The sequence below is a fragment of the Callorhinus ursinus genome, unplaced genomic scaffold (genome assembly GCF_003265705.2).
Source record: "Callorhinus ursinus isolate GAN/ISIS: 27379988/994484 unplaced genomic scaffold, GSC_fseal_2.0 scaffold33, whole genome shotgun sequence".
Taxonomy (NCBI): Eukaryota; Metazoa; Chordata; class Mammalia; order Carnivora; family Otariidae; genus Callorhinus; species Callorhinus ursinus.
In genome coordinates, this window is record NW_027397095.1 from 3,948,241 (window position 1) to 3,968,872 (window position 20,632).

The 20,632-nt window shown below is 39.6% G+C and overlaps 1 protein-coding gene across 15 annotated transcripts in view; it reads left to right on the forward strand.

The window, feature by feature from the left end:
- The window catches only part of ENOX2 (ecto-NOX disulfide-thiol exchanger 2), a 279,817-nt gene that overhangs the window by 119,282 nt on the left and 139,903 nt on the right, over window positions 1–20,632 (forward strand). For 11 of the 15 annotated variants that reach the window (XM_073879143.1, XM_073879139.1, XM_073879138.1 and 8 more), the window contains one exon: window positions 4,721–4,864. The exons of the other annotated variants lie outside the window; for them this stretch is intronic. Coding sequence is in view for 2 of the 11 variants with exons in the window: in XM_073879136.1 (XP_073735237.1) it covers window positions 4,721–4,864 (144 nt within the window). In the remaining 9 variants the exon portion in view is untranslated. The remainder of the gene's footprint in view (window positions 1–4,720; window positions 4,865–20,632) is intronic. 15 annotated transcript variants of the gene reach the window in all.

Sequence of the window (20,632 nt, forward strand, 5' to 3'; positions counted from 1 at the left end):
GTGGCAGGGACCACAGGGTCATATTTCCCTACCATAACCTGGAGCAATCATTAAAAGTGTTAGATTGCATCATGAAGGCTAGTCCTAATTTGACCTGATAGTGGAAAGCTCTGTAAAGTCAATTGTGACAGTAACTATAACAGCAGCTGGGCACAAAGAGATCATTGATCTTCTTTCACAAGAGTCATGAAAATTCTTTAGTGCTCTCCTCAAAACCCAGGAATCATTTGCATCTGTATGGCAGACATCATTGCATGTGAACTAAGAACCACACTTCATTCTGAGATGTTTAATTTGCTGGTTCCGTTGGATGAGAAATGTCATTCTCCAAGGACCCCCACCCCGACCCTTCCCTAATATGCATAGTCTCTAAAGTGGCCTCATTTGTGTTATGAAGTCAGATAATCTGTATTTTGACTTGACATGAAATAACAGCTGGTCAGCTCTCTAAACCAGTCAGCCTGGTTTTAGATGGGATTACATTACCACATGGACTTGATTGTGATCATAAGCTACAGTAGTAGCAAAAACCTATAACACCAGTGTTTATTATCCATTTTCCTTTGCTTTTATCAATTTGTGCTTCCCTTTAGAAAAACTGTATGTGTTGTGGGATTAGGCAATGAGGGGACAAGATGTGAGGAGAAATGAATGAGCAAAGTTCAAAGTTTTATTAAATTTATCCTTAGGGATAAAAGGGCAAGGACTGTGAGAACTATATGACTTTAGAAAATTTCTTTTTTTAAAAGATTTATTTATTTATATTAGAGAGAGCGAGAACGTGGGGGTGAGAGGCAGAGGGAGAGGGAGAGAGAGAGAGAGAGAGAGAGAGAGAGAATCCCAAGCAGACTCCCCGCTGAGCACAGAGCCTGACGCAGGCTCCATCTCAGGACCCTGAGATCATGACCTGAGCCGAAATCAAGAATCGGATGCTCAAATGACTGAGCCACCCAGGTGCCCCAGACTTTGGAAAATTTCTAACATTGCTCTGTTAACTATTCGTTACTCCCTCATTTGTTTTTCTTGCTGTAATTATCAGTAGAACCTTTAAAAAGTTAGACATGCTATGCTCTCATTTTAGGGACAATAAGCAAGTTAATAGTTGAATAAAATGCATCATCCTTCACAGGCAGTTTGGGGTAAATGAAAGGAACCCTCAAAATAGAGGAGGCGGTAGTTTTGAAAAAGGTAAGCAAAGCAAGGTGAATCTCCGGGAGCACAGCAAGGAATGGTCCCCAGGCGAAGTCCCCCCCACCCCCCCGGGGTTTAGGCCTGTCAGGAATCCTATAGGTAAGATTACTGCATAAAAGAATGAACTAAATAACCTCAAAAGTTTCTTCCTCATCTAATATTTTCCTAATGTCTTCTTAATCTAATGGTTTCATCATGCCTAGTAGAAAAACAGGAGAAATAGCTTCCATAAGAGATTTAAAGATAAATTCTGTAGTTTCAGTGACAATTACAATATGGTCATTGCTAATATTTTACATTTAAGTCATAATTTCTGCAGTAAGAATTCTTTAAAGTGGTAGTTTTCTTTTTAGAATTTAAATCATTTTAATGGTGCTATTTTATTTACAGTAGCACTCAGCTTGGATCACATACACATGACACAGAAAAGCCTCTAAGTACCTATTGATTTACTGACTTATTGGTTTATTTAGTGTTGTCTTAGGGGAGAAATAAAAGAATAAATGAAAGTGGCTAGAAAGCACTGGTGTCAAAGGATTTTGCTATCTCTACAGCCCTTGTTCTTAAACTACAAATCTTTGGAGACTGGAGACTTGGGTCCCAGATAATACAAAATGTGGATTCATATTCAATGAATCAACTTACTGAATGACAGGTCTTTCTGATCTTGATATGAGAGACTTTTCTATAAGAAACAAGACCTGAGGGGCACCTGGGTGGCTCAGTCGTTAAGCGTCTGCCTTCGGTTCGGGTCATGATCCCCGGGTCCTGGGATTGAGCCCCACATCAGGCTCCCTGCTCCGCGGGAAGCCTGCTTCTCCCTCTCCCACTCCCCCTGCTTGTGTTCCCTCTCTCGCTGTATCTCTCTCTGTCAAATAAATAAATAAAATTGAAAAAAAAAAAGGCCTGAGATGGTGCGCTAAATTATCAGGATTTTCACATATCTGGATCATATCTGAGGTGGATACACAGAAAATACTTGAAATCTCAGTTTTATTTAGTGTCAAACAAAAATCTATATGCTAGTATGAGGAACAAAATACCTAAATCCCTAAAGTTATCATCTGGGACTAAATAAAAGGCAAAACAATTATAGTCAAATATCTATGACTGAATACTTTTAATTAGCAGATTCTTTTCCTGAACTCCAGCTTTTCAAACAGCAATGAAAACATTCGATGAGGGAAGTAGGGTCTATCCTTGGATCAGAGCAATTTCAGACCAGACCACTCTCCTCACATTGTACATCGACAATTCTAGAAGTTGAAATGGAATGGAAATAGAAATTCAAAATTATGGTAGTGGCAGTTAATATTTATTGAGTATCTGCTTATATGCCAGATGTAATGCAGAATGTTCCACATACATAATTTCATTTTAATCCTTTTAACAGTCCCATGAGTTAGGCACTGTTATTAACTTCCCTTTATAGATTATGGCTCTGAAGTCCTGTAAGATCTTCGGTCATCTACTTGATAAGGCAGGGAAATGGACTAATATATTCTGTAAAATTATCAAATGCAAAACAAAATAAGAAAAAATTTTCTGATTATCTATCATTAATCAGAACCTCCTAATCCTTAAGCATTCCTTTTGATCAAGCTTTCACCATCCTGCAGTATAGTACTCAAATGATGGAGATGCGGGTGCCTGGGTGGCTCAGTTGGTTAAGCGACTGCCTTTGGCTCAGGTCATGATCCTGGAGTCCTGGGATCGAGTCCCGCATCGGGCTCCCTGCTCAGCAGAGAGTCTGCTTCTCCCTCTGACCCTCCCCCCTCTCATGTGCTCTCTCTCTCTCTCTAATTCTCTCTCTCAAATAAATAAAATCTTTAAGAAATGATGGAGATGCATTTGAAATCTAATTATTTTAATGTTGATATAATCAGCACCAGAACTTTTAAGTTGTGGCATTAATTCTTGATTATCAGCTGTCACGTCTTTACTCTAACTACATAGGTTAAAAGAATGAGTCACCTACCCCCTCCCTATTGAGTATTAATTAATTCATCCAACACTCACTATGTACCAGGCATGGTGATAGGCACCAGGGATACAGTTGGGGGTGGGGAGAGAGGGTAGAGTGTTGGGGTGGAGATCCTCCTAAGAAGAGTTTACAACCTTACAGAGAAAAGTTTTTTTTAATTCACTTAGAATAGTAGAATAATAATAACTTTAAATATATATATTTTATCTTTTTTATCTTAACAACAACCCGGTACAAATGTTATCAGTCCCCTTTTACACATTATGAAACTAAGACTAAGGGAGATTACACAAATTGCCAGCTAGTAAAAGACACAGCCAGGATTTTAACCCTAATCTGTCAGGCTCCAAAATACAGACTGTTTCCATGATACCATTCCATCTTCCATGGAACTTGTTCAGTATAATACTGCAGAAAGAAATACTGAGAAAAGTTTTGCAATAGAACACTACTCACATTTGACTCAGGGACCACTCAGGTGCAAGAAACATCTTCATTTGTGAATTGTATTAAAATTAAATTCTCGTCCTTGTAAATCGTCTTGGTCATTATTGGAATGTTTTTTAATACATAGCAATTGATGTTTGTTTCTTTAGTTCTAAACATAGTAGGGATTTAATAGAACATAGATATGATGCAGTGAACAGTTGACTTAAGATACAGAAGTGAGTTTTCATTCTTTCACTTACTCAGATGATGTAAGGAAGAATGTTTGACAAGTCCCAGAAGACATTTAATGGAGGTGTTCTGAGTAAAGTCTGATTGCTGAAGAAATGGTATTTGTTACGTGGGCTGAAAACATTAGCATAGGTATACTTTTAACTAAAAACAATAATGTAAAGACATTTTGTTAGAACCTTAGCATTCATTTTACTGAAACTTGATTGACTTTTAGCTGACTAGACTCCAAGCTTTTGTTGACCTTTACAACACTGTCTCAAGAATTAGGGGCACCTGGGTGGCTCAGTTAGTTAAGCGTCTGCCTTCGGCTCGGGTCATGATCTCAGGGTCCTGGGATCAAGCCCCACATCTCTACATCAGGCTCTCTGCTCAGTGGGGAGTCTGCTTCTCCCTCTCATTCTCCCTCTGTGCTCTTGCTCTCTCTCAAATAAATAAATAAAATCTTTAAAAAAAGGGAGATAACCTGAGGAATACATGACCAAGCTTTTTCAAAGAGTGGGTTCGACCATAGCCACACTTCATTACATTCTCCCTCTCTCCTTCCCCCCACCTCTCTAATTAAGGGTCCTATCTCTTTAAGGAATGAGGCAGAAGATAATTGATAGCTTGTGGCCAAAAATGTTGATTTCCCAGAAATGTCAGGGATCTTCTCAAAGATAAGCCACAGTCTTACAAGACCCTACATTTTAATTCTGTACTCTTTAGCAAAATCTGGAAAAATTACACAGGACAACTGGCTTTAAGGAACTCACCTGTTATCCCTAGGTTCTTAAAAATTTAGAGAGTTTTCCTCTAGTGGCTCCTATCTAGAGACATCCCAGTCCTTAATGGAGTCTGGATTTTGGCTTTCTTTTTCTTCTTTAGGATTGAACCAGCTGCCCTTTGACCCTGCCAACAACAACGAACCCCTGCAGTTTGGTAGTGCCAGTGGCCCTCTGGTCACAGAAGGCCTCATTGAGAATGGAGGGGAGTCAAGCAAGAAAAGAAAAAGAACAAATGCTCCTTCAGGTAAGCTAGGCAATAATGCACCGTCTTGAGCCAGTGCTGTGGAGTCACCATTTTCCCAGAGCCTAGTGTGTGACTGGCACTGTGCAGGCATTTGTAGGAACTACAGAAATGGGAGTGTCCCCTGCCCTCAAGGAACTCATGGTGGGATAAAGGGGGGAGAGGGAAAACACAGACGTGAATAACTCTAATAATGAGACAGAGTATCACTGGTACTGTGGTAAGTGTGGAAAGGGGGGAAAAAACCAATGGGAGCACAAACGGGGAAGAGTGTAATTCAGCCTTGGGCATCGTGGAACACTTCACAGCAGAAGTAACATTTGTAGAGGCCCCGGGTGGCTCAGGCCGTTAAGTGTCCAACTCTTGATTTCAGCTCAGGTCATGATTTCGGGGTCATGAGATTGAGCCTTAAGGCGAGCTTTGAGATCAAGTCCGGCGTCAGGCTCTGTGCTGGGTGTGGAGCCTGCTTGAGATTCTCTCCCTCCCTCTCCCCATCCCTTCTCTCTCTCCCTCTCTCCTTCCCCCCACCTCTCTAAAAAAAAAAAAAGTGACATTTGTAGCTGACCCTTGAATGGGTCAGGGTTGAGGCTTGAGACAAAAAAAGATGAATAAAGAGCATTGATTTAAGTTAGAGCATTGCATGAATGAATGATTTCACTGTATGTTTTTCTTTGTACATGTGATGTGCTACCCTTACTTTTACTTGTAATGCAGATAACCACATATATCTGCAGTCCGCAACCCCACCTTGTTTCCCGCAGCATGCACTCTGCCACATGCATTTTATGCCCTCATAGCTCTCTTTGAACAGGTGATGAGCACATTTTCCTAAATCATTTATAACAGCCAACTGAGTTTTTATCCTCCCCTGCAATCCCCCTTTATCTTCATGTTCCATTAGCCTGTTCTCAGGTTAAATTTCTCCAAAACGAGTGGGGAAGCTTTAGGAGAACCAAATCTTAACTGATCATTTGGCATTTTAAAATATATCTCTTTGTTGCTTGGCTATTCATTTGAAAACAGTATCCATAGTATGTAGAGACTGACCTGAGATTTGGGGATGGACCTAATAGACACGTTCATGATGTTTTTGTTTTGTTCTGTTTTTGTTTTTACTATTACTTTTATATTCACCTTATAACATGGAGCATGTTTACAAACATATAACATTATACCTGATTCTTAGATTATAGGTCTTTCTGCTTCTAAATCAAGGTATTTGTCAAATACAGGTTCGGAAAACAAAAACAGAGTAAGACACAGCAATCTGGAGCCCTTAAGAAAAGAGTGATTTTTAGAGAGCTTTATTTTCTGGAACATTGGAAAGGCATAGTTTATAGCTAAAGAACTGTTGTGAGTTCTAATCCCAGCTCTGTTTCTGTCTGTGGCCTGCGGGTGGTTCCTTAACCTCTCTGAGTTTCACTTTCTTCAGCTGTAAAGTAGAAATGATACTAAAACCCACTTCTTAGGATTTAAATGCAATTATATAGGTAAAGTGCTTAGCATGATATCTGCACACAGTAGTTATTTAATGTTGCTATTGTTATAATTATATAATATTATGAACTTTATCTTTTTAAGCATCAACACATTTCACATTTTTAGGTTAACCATTATGGATACAAATTGTGTGTGTGTTTGAATGTATCTGCCTTTTTAAGGCATGTATTCAACTCTGCTTGATCATTTAGAGGCAGAATTCCAGATTTTAGTTATTGTACTGCACCATAATACTGTATTATAGTTTTCAGGGTTTGCTAAGGAATATAGGCCTTTTATCTCTACTCTAAAATGTCCTAGACTCTGGTAGCTTTTAACTTATTACAGCCATATTTTATATATATCCTGTCTCCTTTCTACAGTCTGCAGTCAGTTCTGGTTTCTCAGTGTCCCTTCATGCAGCAGCCCTTTTTCTCCTTCTAATCAGTTATAAACTTTAAAAAAACAAAAAAACCCAGCCAGCTCCAAGTTGGTATGTCAGATTAGTACGTTAAGTAAGAGTTAAATCAGCTGTAAGAGAACCTGCTATGGAGAGAGTTATAGGATTTAGGGCATCAACTTTAAGACATCTATTTTGGCTGCTCTGAGGCCTTTTTTGATCACTTACTAGTTTTTCCACTGTATTCATGATAAGTGATGTGCGAGTTTAGAGTAATACCTCCTGAACTGTAGTTAACTCATGAGGGTGGAGAAAGGGGGTATGGATTCATCTGAATTGTGAACTAACTTTAAAGAATTGCAGTTTTATTTCTAATGAGCATATTCAGTGAGAGCAAAGTGTTGCAGATATAGGATTTTAGCAGCAGATTATGCTAATCTATAATTAGCAGAATCAATTTGCATTCAAATAATGAATATGCTGAAGTTCTTAAAAAAGACTATTTTCTTTAAATAGGTGAAATAGGCCCTGGCAGGCTAAATTAGCTCCCTTGCAATCTTTTTTCACACTATGTGCCTAGTGAACCCTTTCTTTGTAAGTAGTACCCTTTCTTTGTAACTCCAGCCGAGGTGAAATTACCACAAATTCCAAAAAAGTGAAGTCCAAATTAATGAGGTTTTACTACATAGGGAGTCTCTTACAATTGTTCAGCTGGCAATCTTATGGTACTATAAATGGGCAGATTGCTTTATAATCATTTTTCTTCCTATGCAGTGCTAGACAAAAGGAAGAGAGAAGATATTTTGTGAGTAGGAACTTCCTTCTTCCTTTATCACCATCCCCTGCATCTTGGCAAGTAGGAAAGCTAGGGTTGGAAGTCCTTAGAAGAGTTACCAGCCATTTTAGTTCTAAGCTGAACTACCCATCCAGCCATTATATCACTGAACCCTGTGACCCCTTTGAATCAAAGCCATCTTTCTCCCTCTCTTGTCACTGCAAATGAGGAGGGGTCTTTGTAGTTCTAGTTCCTCACCACACCTTCTGTTTTCCTTCCTTTCCCATCCATCCCTCCTAGCTCATCTTTCTCTACAATCTGCCTCTCTCCTTTTATACAAAAATTGATTTCTTAAAGGTCACCAGTGACCTCCAGATTGTCAAAGTTGGTGGTCTTTTGGCTGCTCTCAACCACCTTGACCTGTTTGGTTCGTTTGATGCTGTAAACAACATCCCCTACCTTGAATTCTCTCTACTTCAGCTTTCCTTGGCAATACACTTTATTGTGTATAAAGAAGGAAATTCCTCCTCCTCTGCTGTCTCCTGCAAGGACTCTTTCTCCTTTTTCTCCCTACCTCCATTTTCAGTGAGTATGCTATTATCCACATTTGTAGGTGAAGAAATAAAGAAATAAACTAACAAACTAACCTGAGGGTGAACATCTAGCAAGTGGTCTAGCCAGGCCTGCAACTCCACAGCTTATCTCTAACTACTGTGCCACACTTACAAGGCCTGTAGATATTAGGAATCTAGACCCGTTACTAAAATGTATGTTAAACATTGGTCTCACACTAGGGAAATTTGTATTTGTGTGAGAATAAGGTGAGCAAAGCTTGGATTTGATCATTTCTAGGATCCCTTCAAACTCTGAGTTCCCATGGTCCCTTCTTTTCAGCTTTTCGTTTCCCCGGCTACTGCCCAAAACAAGTCTTCTGGTTCAGGCAGGATGATCTACCAAACAAGCATTGTGCCCTCCTACTTAGTATCCTGCTCATGCCATTTTTTTTTTTTCGTCTAGCATGATCTTTGTCTTCTTTAACCTATCAAAGTCCTCTCCAACTGAAAGCACCTAGTACAAGTCCAGCCTTCTCCAGGAAGCCTTCCAGATCATCCATTAGAATTGTTCATTTGTACCCCTGAAGCCCCTTGGTCATTATGTTCATATGACTCATTTGACATTGATTGTAGATTACCTTGCAGTTATCTTCTCATAGGAACATGTCTTAGCCTTTTAACTCAGTCATTAGCCCCTTATTGGAAGGGCCTCTGACTCATATGACTTTTAGCAGAGATACAGTGTCTTGCACAGAATAGATGCTCAACTACTGGGTATTTACCCCAAAGATACAAATGTAGGGATCCGAAGGGGTATGTGCACCCCAATGTTTATCGCAGCAATGTCCACAATAGCAAACTGTGGAAAGAGCCAAGATGTCCATCGACAGATGAATGGATAAAGAAGCTTGGTATATATACACAATGGAATATTATGCAGCCATCAAAAGGAATGAGATCTTGCCATTTGCAATGACGTGGATGGAACTGGAGGGTGTTATGCTGAGTGAAATAAGTCAATCAGAGAAAGACATGTATCATATGACCTTGCTGATATGAGGAATTTTTAACCTCAGGAAACAAACTGAGGGTTGCTGGAGTGGTGGGGGGTGGGAGGGATGGGGTGGCTGGGTGATAGACATTGGGGAGGGTATGTGCTATGGTGAGCGCTGTGAATTGTGCAAGACTGTTGAATCACAGATCTGTACTTCTGAAACAAATAATGCAATATATGTTAAGAAAAAAAAAGAAGAAGAAGATAGCAGGAGGGGAAGAATGAAGGGGAGTAAGTCGGAGGCGGAGACAAACCATGAGAGATGATGGACTCTGAAAAACAAACTGAGGGTTCTAGGGAAGGGGGGTGGGGGGATGGGTTAGCCTGGTGATGGGTATTAAAGAGGGCACATTCTGCGTGGAGCACTGGGTGTTATGCACAAACAATGAATCATGGAACACTACATCCAAAACTAATGATGTAATGTATGGTGATTAACATAACAATAAAAATAAAAAAAAGAATAGATGCTCAAGAGATATTTGTTAAGGGGTGCCTGGGTGGCTCAGTCAGTTGGGCGTCTGCCTTTGGCTCAGGTCATGATCCCAGGGTCCTAGGATAGAGCCCTACTTCGGGCTCCCTGCTCAGCATGAGTCTACTTTTCCCTCCCCCGACTTGTGTGTGCTCGTTCGCTCACTCTCTTGCTCACTCTCTTAAATAAATAAAATCTTAAAAAAAGAAATATTTGTTGATTGATCATGTATCTCGTTGAATAATTGCTTTCAGTTGGCCTTAATATTCACTATTATTCTCTTGTCATTGCCAGAGTGGAGCTGTGTATAAAACTGGGCATTTGGTATCTAATGTTGATTAGTTGATTTCCTCACTTGACCCTAAAGGTCAAACTCCACACATTTGTAAGATTATATCCTTAGATAAGCCACACATCAAATCTGGGTGCTTGTGAAAAGAATACTTGCCCCTAATGGAATCTTTGCCTTTTTACTAGGTGAAATTTCATGAGTGCCCAAGGGAAACTCATAGGTGGAGTTTGGGTGTCCTGTCCCAACTCCTCTGTGAAGTAGATCAGTAATCTGGATTAGATAATACTGCAGTATTTGACCACAAACTCCTCCTTTATAGATCTGGCTGCTTTACATCCTTTATCTTTTTTATCAATTTTTTTTTGAGGGGGTAGGGTGCAGAGGGAGAGGGAAAGAGAGAATCTTAAGCAGGCTCTGCACCCAGTACAGAGCAGGACGTGGGGCTCAATCTCAAGTCAAGAGACAGATGCTTAACCAACTGAGCCACCCAGACACCCCTGCAGCTTTTATCTTAAGGTGAGCTTGGCATTCTTTAGTGTGTTTGCTCTCAAATTTCACCTTTTCCCTATAGAAGTGTTTTCTCGGTGATGATACAGTAGCACAAATGGTCTAAGATTGTAGTGAGTCCACTTATTCAGATGATACTCTATGGCTAAAGAGTAGACCACTATTAAACCCTCATCAGATCATAATGCCAAGTTCCTGTCCAGAAGATGCCAGCTGCCTTCTGGTTTGAGATCCACCTGAACTTGTAGAAGCAGAGATACCAGTCTTCTTCCCAAATACTTCCACTAAAGTGAATCCGTGAGTCAATATGGCCATCGGGATGATGACTAAAATCGAATGCATTGTTTTAAGCAACATCATGACACATTAGTATTCAAAGGAAGTGTCAGTTCTCTGGAAGAGTGGGCAACTAACCTGGGGATAATTATGATACCAGAGTGATGATCCAGATGTGGACATTGTCGTGTTTCCATGGTCTTCTCTCATAGGCCTGTTTTGAAAGATAAGTTTGCATTTAAATACATGATGCCCTGTACTGAGCAGTATTCCTGAAGTTCACGTGAATAATGAATAGCTCAGTATAAAAACAGAGGTCTTCAGCCATTTTCCATTTGTAATAATGACTGAATCCCAAGAGTTCAGGATCTCCAGGAAGACTCTTCTATTCAATAATAATTTACATTGCTATGGTGATTCTTTCTTTCCTTAATATATTTTTTAAGTTTTATTTTTTTATTATTTTTTTTTTTAGAAAGGGGGATGGGGAGAGAGAGAGAAAAAGTGAGAGGCAGAGGGAGAATCCCAAGCAGGCTCCATGCCCTAGCACGGAGCCTGACGTGGGGCTCAATCCGATTATCCAGAGATCATGACCTAAGCTGAAATCAAGTTGGACGCTTAACTGACTGAGCCACCCAGGTGCCCCCCCTTAATATATTCTCATATTTGTTTCATTTTAGAGATTAAGTGCTAATAACCAGAGAGGGGAAATGACTTTGACTAAGGTGGACTAGCATCTTCAGGAACGTTATGATACAATAGGGACCTCCAGATAATATCTAAATTCGATCAAGGAGCTCTAGATAGTATCTAAACTTGATCAGAGACCCCTAACTCAGTTTGCAAGGTTTCCTTTAGAATTTCTGGAAGTCAAGATGAGACTTGACAATATGAAAGACAGTGAAGAGTTCTAGCTCTGCCAAGGCAAGATTAGTAAGAGGAAGTGGGCCTGCATAGCAACAGGGAGAGGTTGGTCAGACATAAGGAAGAACTATATTGGAATGAATTATTAGGGGAAGTTGCTTAAGCCCATTTGAAAGAGAAATATAAAATGAGATGAGCACTCATCTCTTTGGGAGTACTTTTGTTTCCTTTCTTACCTAGAAGAGGGCAATGAACCAGGAAACTTTTCTATGACACTTACAGCCTTTTGATTTACCTCGGACTCACAGGGCTGAGGCTTTTATTTCACATGTACTTTGAAGTCCATAAATGAAAGCATTGATTGTTTTTAAAGAGACAAAATGCCACCGTTTTATATCTTGGTGTTTGGTATTTCTAGCATGTCAGCTGAATTATTATATTGCCAAAGGCAAGAAGAGCCTATTGTTCCTTCAAATGGAATTAAAATAAAAAAAAGACTAGACTAATAGCCCTACTCAGTTTCTTTAGTCCTTTGGACATTTTTATCTGATTACAGATTCAAGAAATAAAGCCATATCTTGATAACTAGAGGATCAAAAAAGTACGCTGACTTCTGTCTTTCTCAGGTTGATAGAAACTCAGTGTGAAATTTTTATCTTCATGGACTGTCAGGGGAAGGGGAGATTGAAGGTGGCACAAAAGAGGCAAGATAGGGACACCTGGGTGGCTCAGTTGGTTAAGCGTCTGCCTTCAGCTCAGGCCATGATCCCAGGGTCCTGGGATCAAGTTCCGCATCAGGGTCCTTGTTCTGCAGGGAGCCTGCTTCTCCCTCTACCCCTCCCCCTGCTCTTACACACTCTCTCTCAGACACACATACAAATAAATAAAATCTTAAAAAAAAAGAGGCAGGATAGAAAAATGCAAATGTATCTCTCTTAAGTTGACCCAACCATGGGAATAGCCTTGGAACGATTTTGTGACTTTATTGTATCTAAGCTTTTAGTACTTCTCTCAGCAGACATGAAGTGTGAGTTAACCTCATGTTTTGATAATATAAAGGCTAGTGGTAGATGTTGAATCATAGTATTTTAGAGTTGGAGGCAACCTTGTCTAACTCCATCATTTTTAGAAATAAAGAAACTGAGACCCAGAGAAGGGGCTTTTCGAAAGTCACATGGTTAATTAGTGGTAGAACCAGAACCAATTACTACCAGACCCATATAATCATTTCAAGTTGGTTAGGACTGTGGCATGCAGTTGATTAATTTGTACTGCAGAAAGTATGTCTATAACCTAGAGGAGCTGGCTTCCCCCATGCTAATAGTATTACATGATTTTTAGCAAGCTAACCCAATGGTATATGACATCCCATATCTGTTCTGCCCACCACACAGGGGAGAGCCCTTTGATCTCAAGCGACAAAAGGAGTTTGAGACTGGAAAACACCTATGAGGAAATTGCTTCTGTAGAGCTGAACTTCAGCAGCTCAGAAAATCATAGAATAAACTCTGCAACTCCTGCTTACTTGGCAGGGGACGCTTTGTGTCCCCTATCCCAGCCCACCCTTATGGCCACTCCATCCAAATGGGAAAAAAATATATAATGTTCATCTATGATATTATTATTATTATTATTATGTTCAATTAGCCAACATATAGTACATCATTAGTTTCTGATGTAGTGTTCAACGATTCATTATTTGCATATAACACCCAGTGCTCATCACAACACCTGTTACAGAAGGGAGGGGGGGCTGGGGAGTGGGGTCACCAGGTGATGGGTGTTTTTCTATGATTTATACATTGTTGCATAACTTTGGAGGATCTCTTTCAATTTCTTGATTTCTAGGTAGACTTGTCTGGAAAAAATCAGTTTTAGAGTTCAGAGTAAGAGGATTCTTAGATTTGAGGAGGTTGTTTTCCTCTCCTGTTGGCTTAGTAACATTATCAAAGCTACTATCCTTCTTGACCTTGGGGTCTGTATGGGCCTCCTTGGCTTTAATAGGAGAAAAGAGCATACTCCGACATGTACTGAAAATACTGAAGATTGTAATTTGAGTACTGGACATGCCACTTAGTAGTAATATTTTGACCCTGGGTAAATCACAGAAGCCTTTTTGTAAGCCTCACTTTCCACATCTGTTAAATAAGGAAAGCATTTTGAAAATGGTCAGATTTTTACTTCTTTTACTTTTATAGTTACTGCTTCTGCTTGTTAGGGTGAGAGGGTGAGGGCTTTTCTCCTTCCAGTTACAAATCAAACTGAAAACAAACACAAAAAGCCACTTGAGGAACAAAATGTGGTATCACCTTTATTATAAGCAAAGCTGGAAGAACATGGCTTAAGCCTAAGGTCTAATGAGGCACCTACCATGTCCAGCTCCAAATCTATAGTTTGATATCCACCTATGGGGAAAATTGAATCAGCAAAGCAGACTACTTACCCAGCCACTGTCATTGAGAGTGATGGCCTGTGTCACAATTCAGTGGAAGCTACAAATTAAGAGCAAGGTGGGCCTGTGGGCATGCCACTAGAAAACAGTGCCTGCACCCGAACTAAGCTCTGCTCACTTTATAAGAGACAAAAGGTCATCTTAACTCAAGGCATTTTGTCCTGAGAGCCAGACTGCAGAAGTTAAGCACTGAATGAGCACTTATTTTTATTCTAATCATAGTAATCAAGTAAATCAATTCTCCTGTGCCCAGGAGCAAGTAGGCGTGGGCTGAAAGCCCAGGGAGGTTTCTATAGCACTACTGTCTGTCCTCTCTCACAAATAGAATGGCTGTTCCCTCCTCCCCAGGGAATGATGGCAAGTATGACAAGAACCCTCACAATCCCAACTTTGCTGTTCATTTGAAGATTAACATAAGTTTTGATTTTTCTAAGTCCTATACTTAGTTGTTTTGTTTTTTTTTTTTTTAAAGACAGGGGAAACCAACAATGAGTCCACTATGTGGTACAAAGAAATAAGTTTGTTTTCCTATATGTGTTAAGTATTCTCCCTGTATAAAATCAAGACAAATTCCAGATGGAACTCAACCTCTTACCATTTGATTTAACCTCAAAGTAGTACCTCACAGTGAAAGGATTTCATTTTCACAAATTTCAAACACAGAATATCTCTGCAACCATTTTAGCCGAGTATTCACAGGAGGTTGCAAACTCTACAAGTCTTTCTTTCTCTTAAATGACCCCAAGGTATAATAATTAAAATACTTTATTACTACTACTAGCTAATACTATAGAACACTTACTTTGTGCCAGACACTGTTCTAAGTATTTCAAATGTGTCAACTTATTTAATTTTTCACAGCAACTTTATGATTATCCTTGTTTTACTGATAGGGACACTTAAATACAGAGAAGTTAAACAATTTGTCCAAATAGTAAATGGAGGAGATGAGATCCAAACCCAGGCAGAGTAGCTCCAAAATCAGTGTCCAGAATCAACTGAATCAGAATAGAAATTGAGGGAGGGGAGCGGGCATCAGTGTTATTCATTTAAATCAGAATCAATTTATCTGATGACTGGGGTGCCTGGGTAGCTCAGTCAGTTAAGCCTCTGACTCTTGATTTCAGCTCAGGTCATGATCTCAGGGTTGTGAGATCCAGCCCTGCTGGAGAGATTCTCTCCCTCTCCCTCTGCCCCCAACCCTCCCGCACTTGCACACTCTCTTTCTCTCAAAAAGGAAAAAGAAAAAAGAATTGATTTATCTGATGATCAAGAATAAAAATAAGTGCTCATTCAGGGCTTCGCTTCTGCAGTCTGAGTTTCAGGTCAAAATGCCCTCGAGTTAAAATGACTTTCTGTCTCTTATAAAGTAAGCAGAGCTTTGTCAGGACGCAGAGCACACCCCAAATGATCCCACTTATGCAGACAAGCTTAAGAACCAGTGTAGCTACCTATACTGCATCAGAGTAACTAGGTACTCCTAGACCACCATGGTTCAGAATGTTGGACGTTTGTAGTATTCCATGACAGAGTATGTCTAGAGTCTTCTGCCAAGAACTGAAGTGGCAGTAAAGCAGTAGACCAAAAGGTGGCAAATAAAGTGGTTGTGTAAATGTTAGCTAGGTTTTGCGACACAGAAAGAAGAGACCACCTAATTTGCAATTTTCTCTTTTTCTGCTCTATTTCCTGATATGCATTTATTATCTATTGAAATAAAATCCATGAAATTATCTCTCGTAATGGGGTAGGAGACAGTCTTGATTTTTTCCAATCTTCAATTTCCTTGATAATGTGAGCTATTCAATTTAAGCCATGTAGGTTGTAGCATTTCACACTGAGCAATTGCTTGTGTTATAGAATGAATTTTAAAATATTTTGCTTATTCTACATTTGAGCTTTAAGCAAAAGCAACTTTCATATGCAAGCTGTTTTATGGAATGTGGTGAGTAAGGGTTGATGAGAGTGGCACAGAAAGCCAGTAGAGATATGTCCGACTGCTGAGATGGAGTGCACTATTCTGGGAGGGGGACAGGTTTCTGCAGGTGGCATTCCCTAGCTCCAATCACTTCCTTCTGCATATTGGATTCAATGGCAACAGTACAGGAGTAGCAACTCTTATTAAACATCGATTATATGCCAACAACTATAACCAAGTGCTTTACATATACAACCTCAAGAAAACTTCACAACAAATCTATAAAAGAAATACCACTTTCTCCTTGTTTTATCAATAAGAAAACTGAGGCTTGGAAGAGTAAGAAAAGCCTTCCCAGGCTGCATCTAGTCAGTGGTAGAACAGGACTTAAACAGAAGGGGATAGGATAGCATAGTTGTTAATAGCATGCGCTCAGAGTCATGGCTTTGACCTTAGGCAAATTATTGTAGCTCTTTGAGCCTCAGTTTCTTCATCTATGAAATAGGAAGAATAATACCAAGTACACAGGTTGTTTAGGGATTAAGTGAGACATTGAATAAATAGTGCTTAGTACACGGTGTTCGTTTGTTCAGTGAACATTTATTTGGTCTTAATGAGTGTGAGGCACTGTGGTAGGCATTAAGAGTACAACTGGAAATAACACAAACTGACCCTGGCCTTGTGATTCTCACAGTCTAGTGAGGAAGACAGTCATTAAGCAAATAACTATACAAATAATTATTTGCAATTATGCTGAGTGCTGTGAAAGAGTGACTGCTTGCAGTGAATACTCAGTAAATAAGAGCAAATATTTACTGAGTGGCTATTATGTGCTGGGCGCTATTCCAGGTAGAGAACTGAGTGTAAGTGCACCATTGGATGAATAGTGGAGGCGTTTTCATGGAATTTTATTTCAGATTAGGGTTGAGGTTAACAAAGACATCTTTGTTCCTTTAGTCCAGTCAGGGAAGTAGGAGAAAGGAGATAGAATTTCAGAAGATGCTTGGTTGAGTTCACTGAGAAGAGAAGATACCAAGTTGAGAATGTATCTTCTTTCCCAAAAATTAGTTCCTGGGGATCTTGCAACTTGTTTAATATGAGAGGCATCCCCAGTACGAGTGGCCTTTGTATCTGGCAAGATAGAACTTTTAAGAGGCTTGTGTGACAAGCCACAGGGACCAGGCTTGATGTCTAAGATGAATGCTAAATGTTGAATTTGCCTTAGAACTTGGCATAAAGTCTGAGCAGGAAACAAGTCATAACTACATACTGTTTTCAAATGCTGATTTAAATATCATCCCATATTAATATAGTGGTTCTACTGGCAAGCTATTTTCTAATCTGTTCTTTTTTATTCCTCTCCATAATTACCCTGATCTAGGATGAACAGCCTGAGAAACATTGACTAATGCATCCTAAATTATCTCAGCAGGGTAACCGCAAAGATTTCAGCTTCTCTTGATTTGGTGCCAGGTCTCTGTTAAGCAGTTATTACCAACATTAAGTGTGTGCAGAGGGAACTACAGATCTTCCAGACTGGAGATTGCCATCAGTGAAGACCATTGTCCTTTGCAATGAGGTGTCACTCTTTCTGGGGCATAACCTGCCAAGAGGGTGATGCCTTTTACTTTTTGTCCTCCTGTCAAACAGATGGAGAGCTTTGTGTTGAAGCTCAGACTGCCCAGAAGTGTTCTCTGTCTTGATCGGAGTGAGTCAGATAAAAGTAGCTAAGGAACTTGATTCTCTGCCTTTACTCTGGAACCCTAGCTAATGAAGTTAAGTTTGACTTGGAACTTGATGCATCATCAGTAGCTGAAAGTCTGTTCTACATGACTCTGTGAAGGAGGTCCCATTATTACTCTCATTTTACAGATGAGATAGCAGAGAATCAGAGGCTCAATGGCTTGCCCAGGATTAGACAGCCAGTAAACTATTCAGACGCAGGTTTTTACTTTTATTTTTTGTTTTTTTAAAGGTTTATTTATTTGAGAGAAAGAGTGAGCACATGTGCATGTGAGCAGGGGGAGGGGCAAAGGGAGAGAGAGAGAATCTCAAGCTGGATGCAGGGCTCAATCCCAGGACCCTGAGATCATAACCTGAGCTGAAACCCAGAGTCGGATGCTTAACCAACCGAGAGACCCAGGCACCCCTGACCCAGGTTTTTAGATGATGGGTCCTGTGTACTTTGTACCATATCCCACTGCTTTCTAAGATTTCTGAAGAAGGCAGTGACATGATCTGAGCTGTACTTTCAAAGGATACTCCAACCAAAGTGTTTTTATTGTGGATTATAAAGGGGCAGAACTAGAGCTGGAGAGACAAGTTTGAAGACTTTTGAAATAGCCCAGGAAGGTGAAGTATGGGCCTGAATCAGTGTTATGGGAGTAGGGGTGGGGAAGAAGAGATAGATAAAAGAAACTTGATGAAGGTAAATCATCCTGAACTGCTATGGTTTAGCGTCATAAAGCCTAGAAATGAAAAAGATATGAAAGTCCATGAGCCCAGTTCTCGATCTTTTAGCCAAATATAATTACCTCACTTTTATAAGTGAGTCAACTTTGATTCAGCCCAAGTGACTTGTACAGGGTCTCAAACTAGTTTGGGCAGAAAGGAGCTGAAACTAAGAACTCCTTTTTCCTAGTACAGTCCTTTCTCCACTAAAGTTATGAAGTCTCCCAAATCTTTTTTGTTTGTTTTTTAAAAATATTGAAGTGCATAAAAATGCAAAATTATACATATCAACCAGTGAACTTTCACAAGCAGCACACTTGTGTAACCAGCACCTAAAACAAGGCACCGACCATTTCTGCAGGCACCCCAAAGATTCTGGTCCCCCTTTTCCAGTCATTTACTTCCCCACCAAGGATAACTTCTGCCCTGATCTCTCTTTTTAATAACTGCTTGGTGGGCCATGTCAGAGATTAGAAATTTTACTATTGGGATCTTCCTGTTTATGGGTATTTAAATTATTCCTCTCTTTTGGCTGCCATAAACAGTGCTATAAAGAACATCCATAAACATGTTTCTGTGTACATATGAGCAGGTATTACTCTAGAATAAACTTCAAAAAGTAGGATTGCAGAGTTGAAGTGTTAAGGGCTTTGTACATTTTTTAACTCTTTTTTATTTAAATTCAATTTTAATTTATTTTTTTATTGAAATAAAGTTGACATGCAATGTTACGTTACTTTCAGGTGTACGATATAGTGAATCAACAACTCTATACATTATTCTATGCTCACCACAAGTGTAGCTACCATCTGTCACCATACAACGCTATTACAGTATCATTGACTATATTCCCTATGTTGTACCTTCTATCTCTGTGACTTATTCTATAACTGGAAGCCTTGTACCTCCCTCTCCCCTTCACCCATGTTGCCCATTCCCCCCACCTCCCCTCTTGCCCAAACCACCAATTTGTTCTCTGTATTTATGTGTCTGTTTCTGCTTTTTTGTTAATTTGTTTTGTTTTTTAGATTCCGCATGGATCTCGTTCTTTTTTATGACTGAGTCAATATTCCAGTGTGTGTGTGTGTGTGTGTGTGTGTGTGTGTGTGTGTGTGTGTATAATCACCTCTTCTTTATCCATTCATGTATCAGTGGACAGTTAGGTTGCTTCCATATCTTGGCTATTGTAAATAATGTTGCAATAAATGAGGGTGCACGTATCTTTTCAAATTAGTGTTTTTATTCTTTTTGGGTAAATACCCAACAGTGGAATTACTGGACCATATGATATTTCTATTTTTATTTTTCTGAGGAACCTCCATATTGTTTTCCATAGTGGTTGCACCAATTTAAATTCCCACCAACAGTGCAGGAGGGGTCCCTTTTCTCTGCATCCTTACCAACACTTGTTATTTCTTGTCTTTTGATACTAGCCATTCTGACTAGTATGAAGTGATATCTCATTGAGCTTTTGATTTGCATTTCCCTGATGACTGGTTTTGTTGAGCCTCTTTTCATGTGTCTGTTGGCCGTCTGTATGTCTTCTTTGGAAAAATGTCTCTTCAAGGGGCGCCTGGGTGGCTCAGTCATTAAGCATCTGCCTTCAGCTCAGGTCATGATCCCAGGGTCCTAGGATCGAGCCCCACATCGGGCTCCCTGCTTGGCGGGAAGCCTGCTTCTCCCTCTCCCACTCCCCCTTCCTGTGTTCCTGCTCTCACTATCTCTCTCTCTGTCAAATAAATAAATAAAATCTTGGGAAAAAAAAGTCTCTTCAAGTCCTCTGCCCATTTTGTAATCCTATTGTTTGTTTTTTTTGGTGTTGAGTTGTGTAAATTATTTATATATTTTGGGTTTTATACATTTTGATGGCTAATACTAACATCTACAAAGGTTTCACCAAGTCATCATCCCAACCCCGATGTTGAAAGAGCCATTTCCTCTCTTCTTGCCAGTACACAATATCAGTCCTGTGATTTTTGCCCCATTAGGTGAGTGAGAAATTGTAACTCCTATTGCTTTAATTTCCATTTCTCTAATGAGTACTGAGTTTGAGCATTGTTTTCAAATTTACTAATCCTTTGTGTTTCTTTCATAAGTCATTTCTGATATCCTTTGCTCATTTTTCTATTGTTATTTGCATTTTAATTTTGGACTTGTAAGGGTTCTTTTATGTCATGGAAATTAATCTTTTTTTCTGTTAAGTGTGTTGCAAATGTTTTCCCATGTATTTTAACATTGTTTATGTTGTGTTCCTTCAAATCAAACCTATTTTATAAAGTT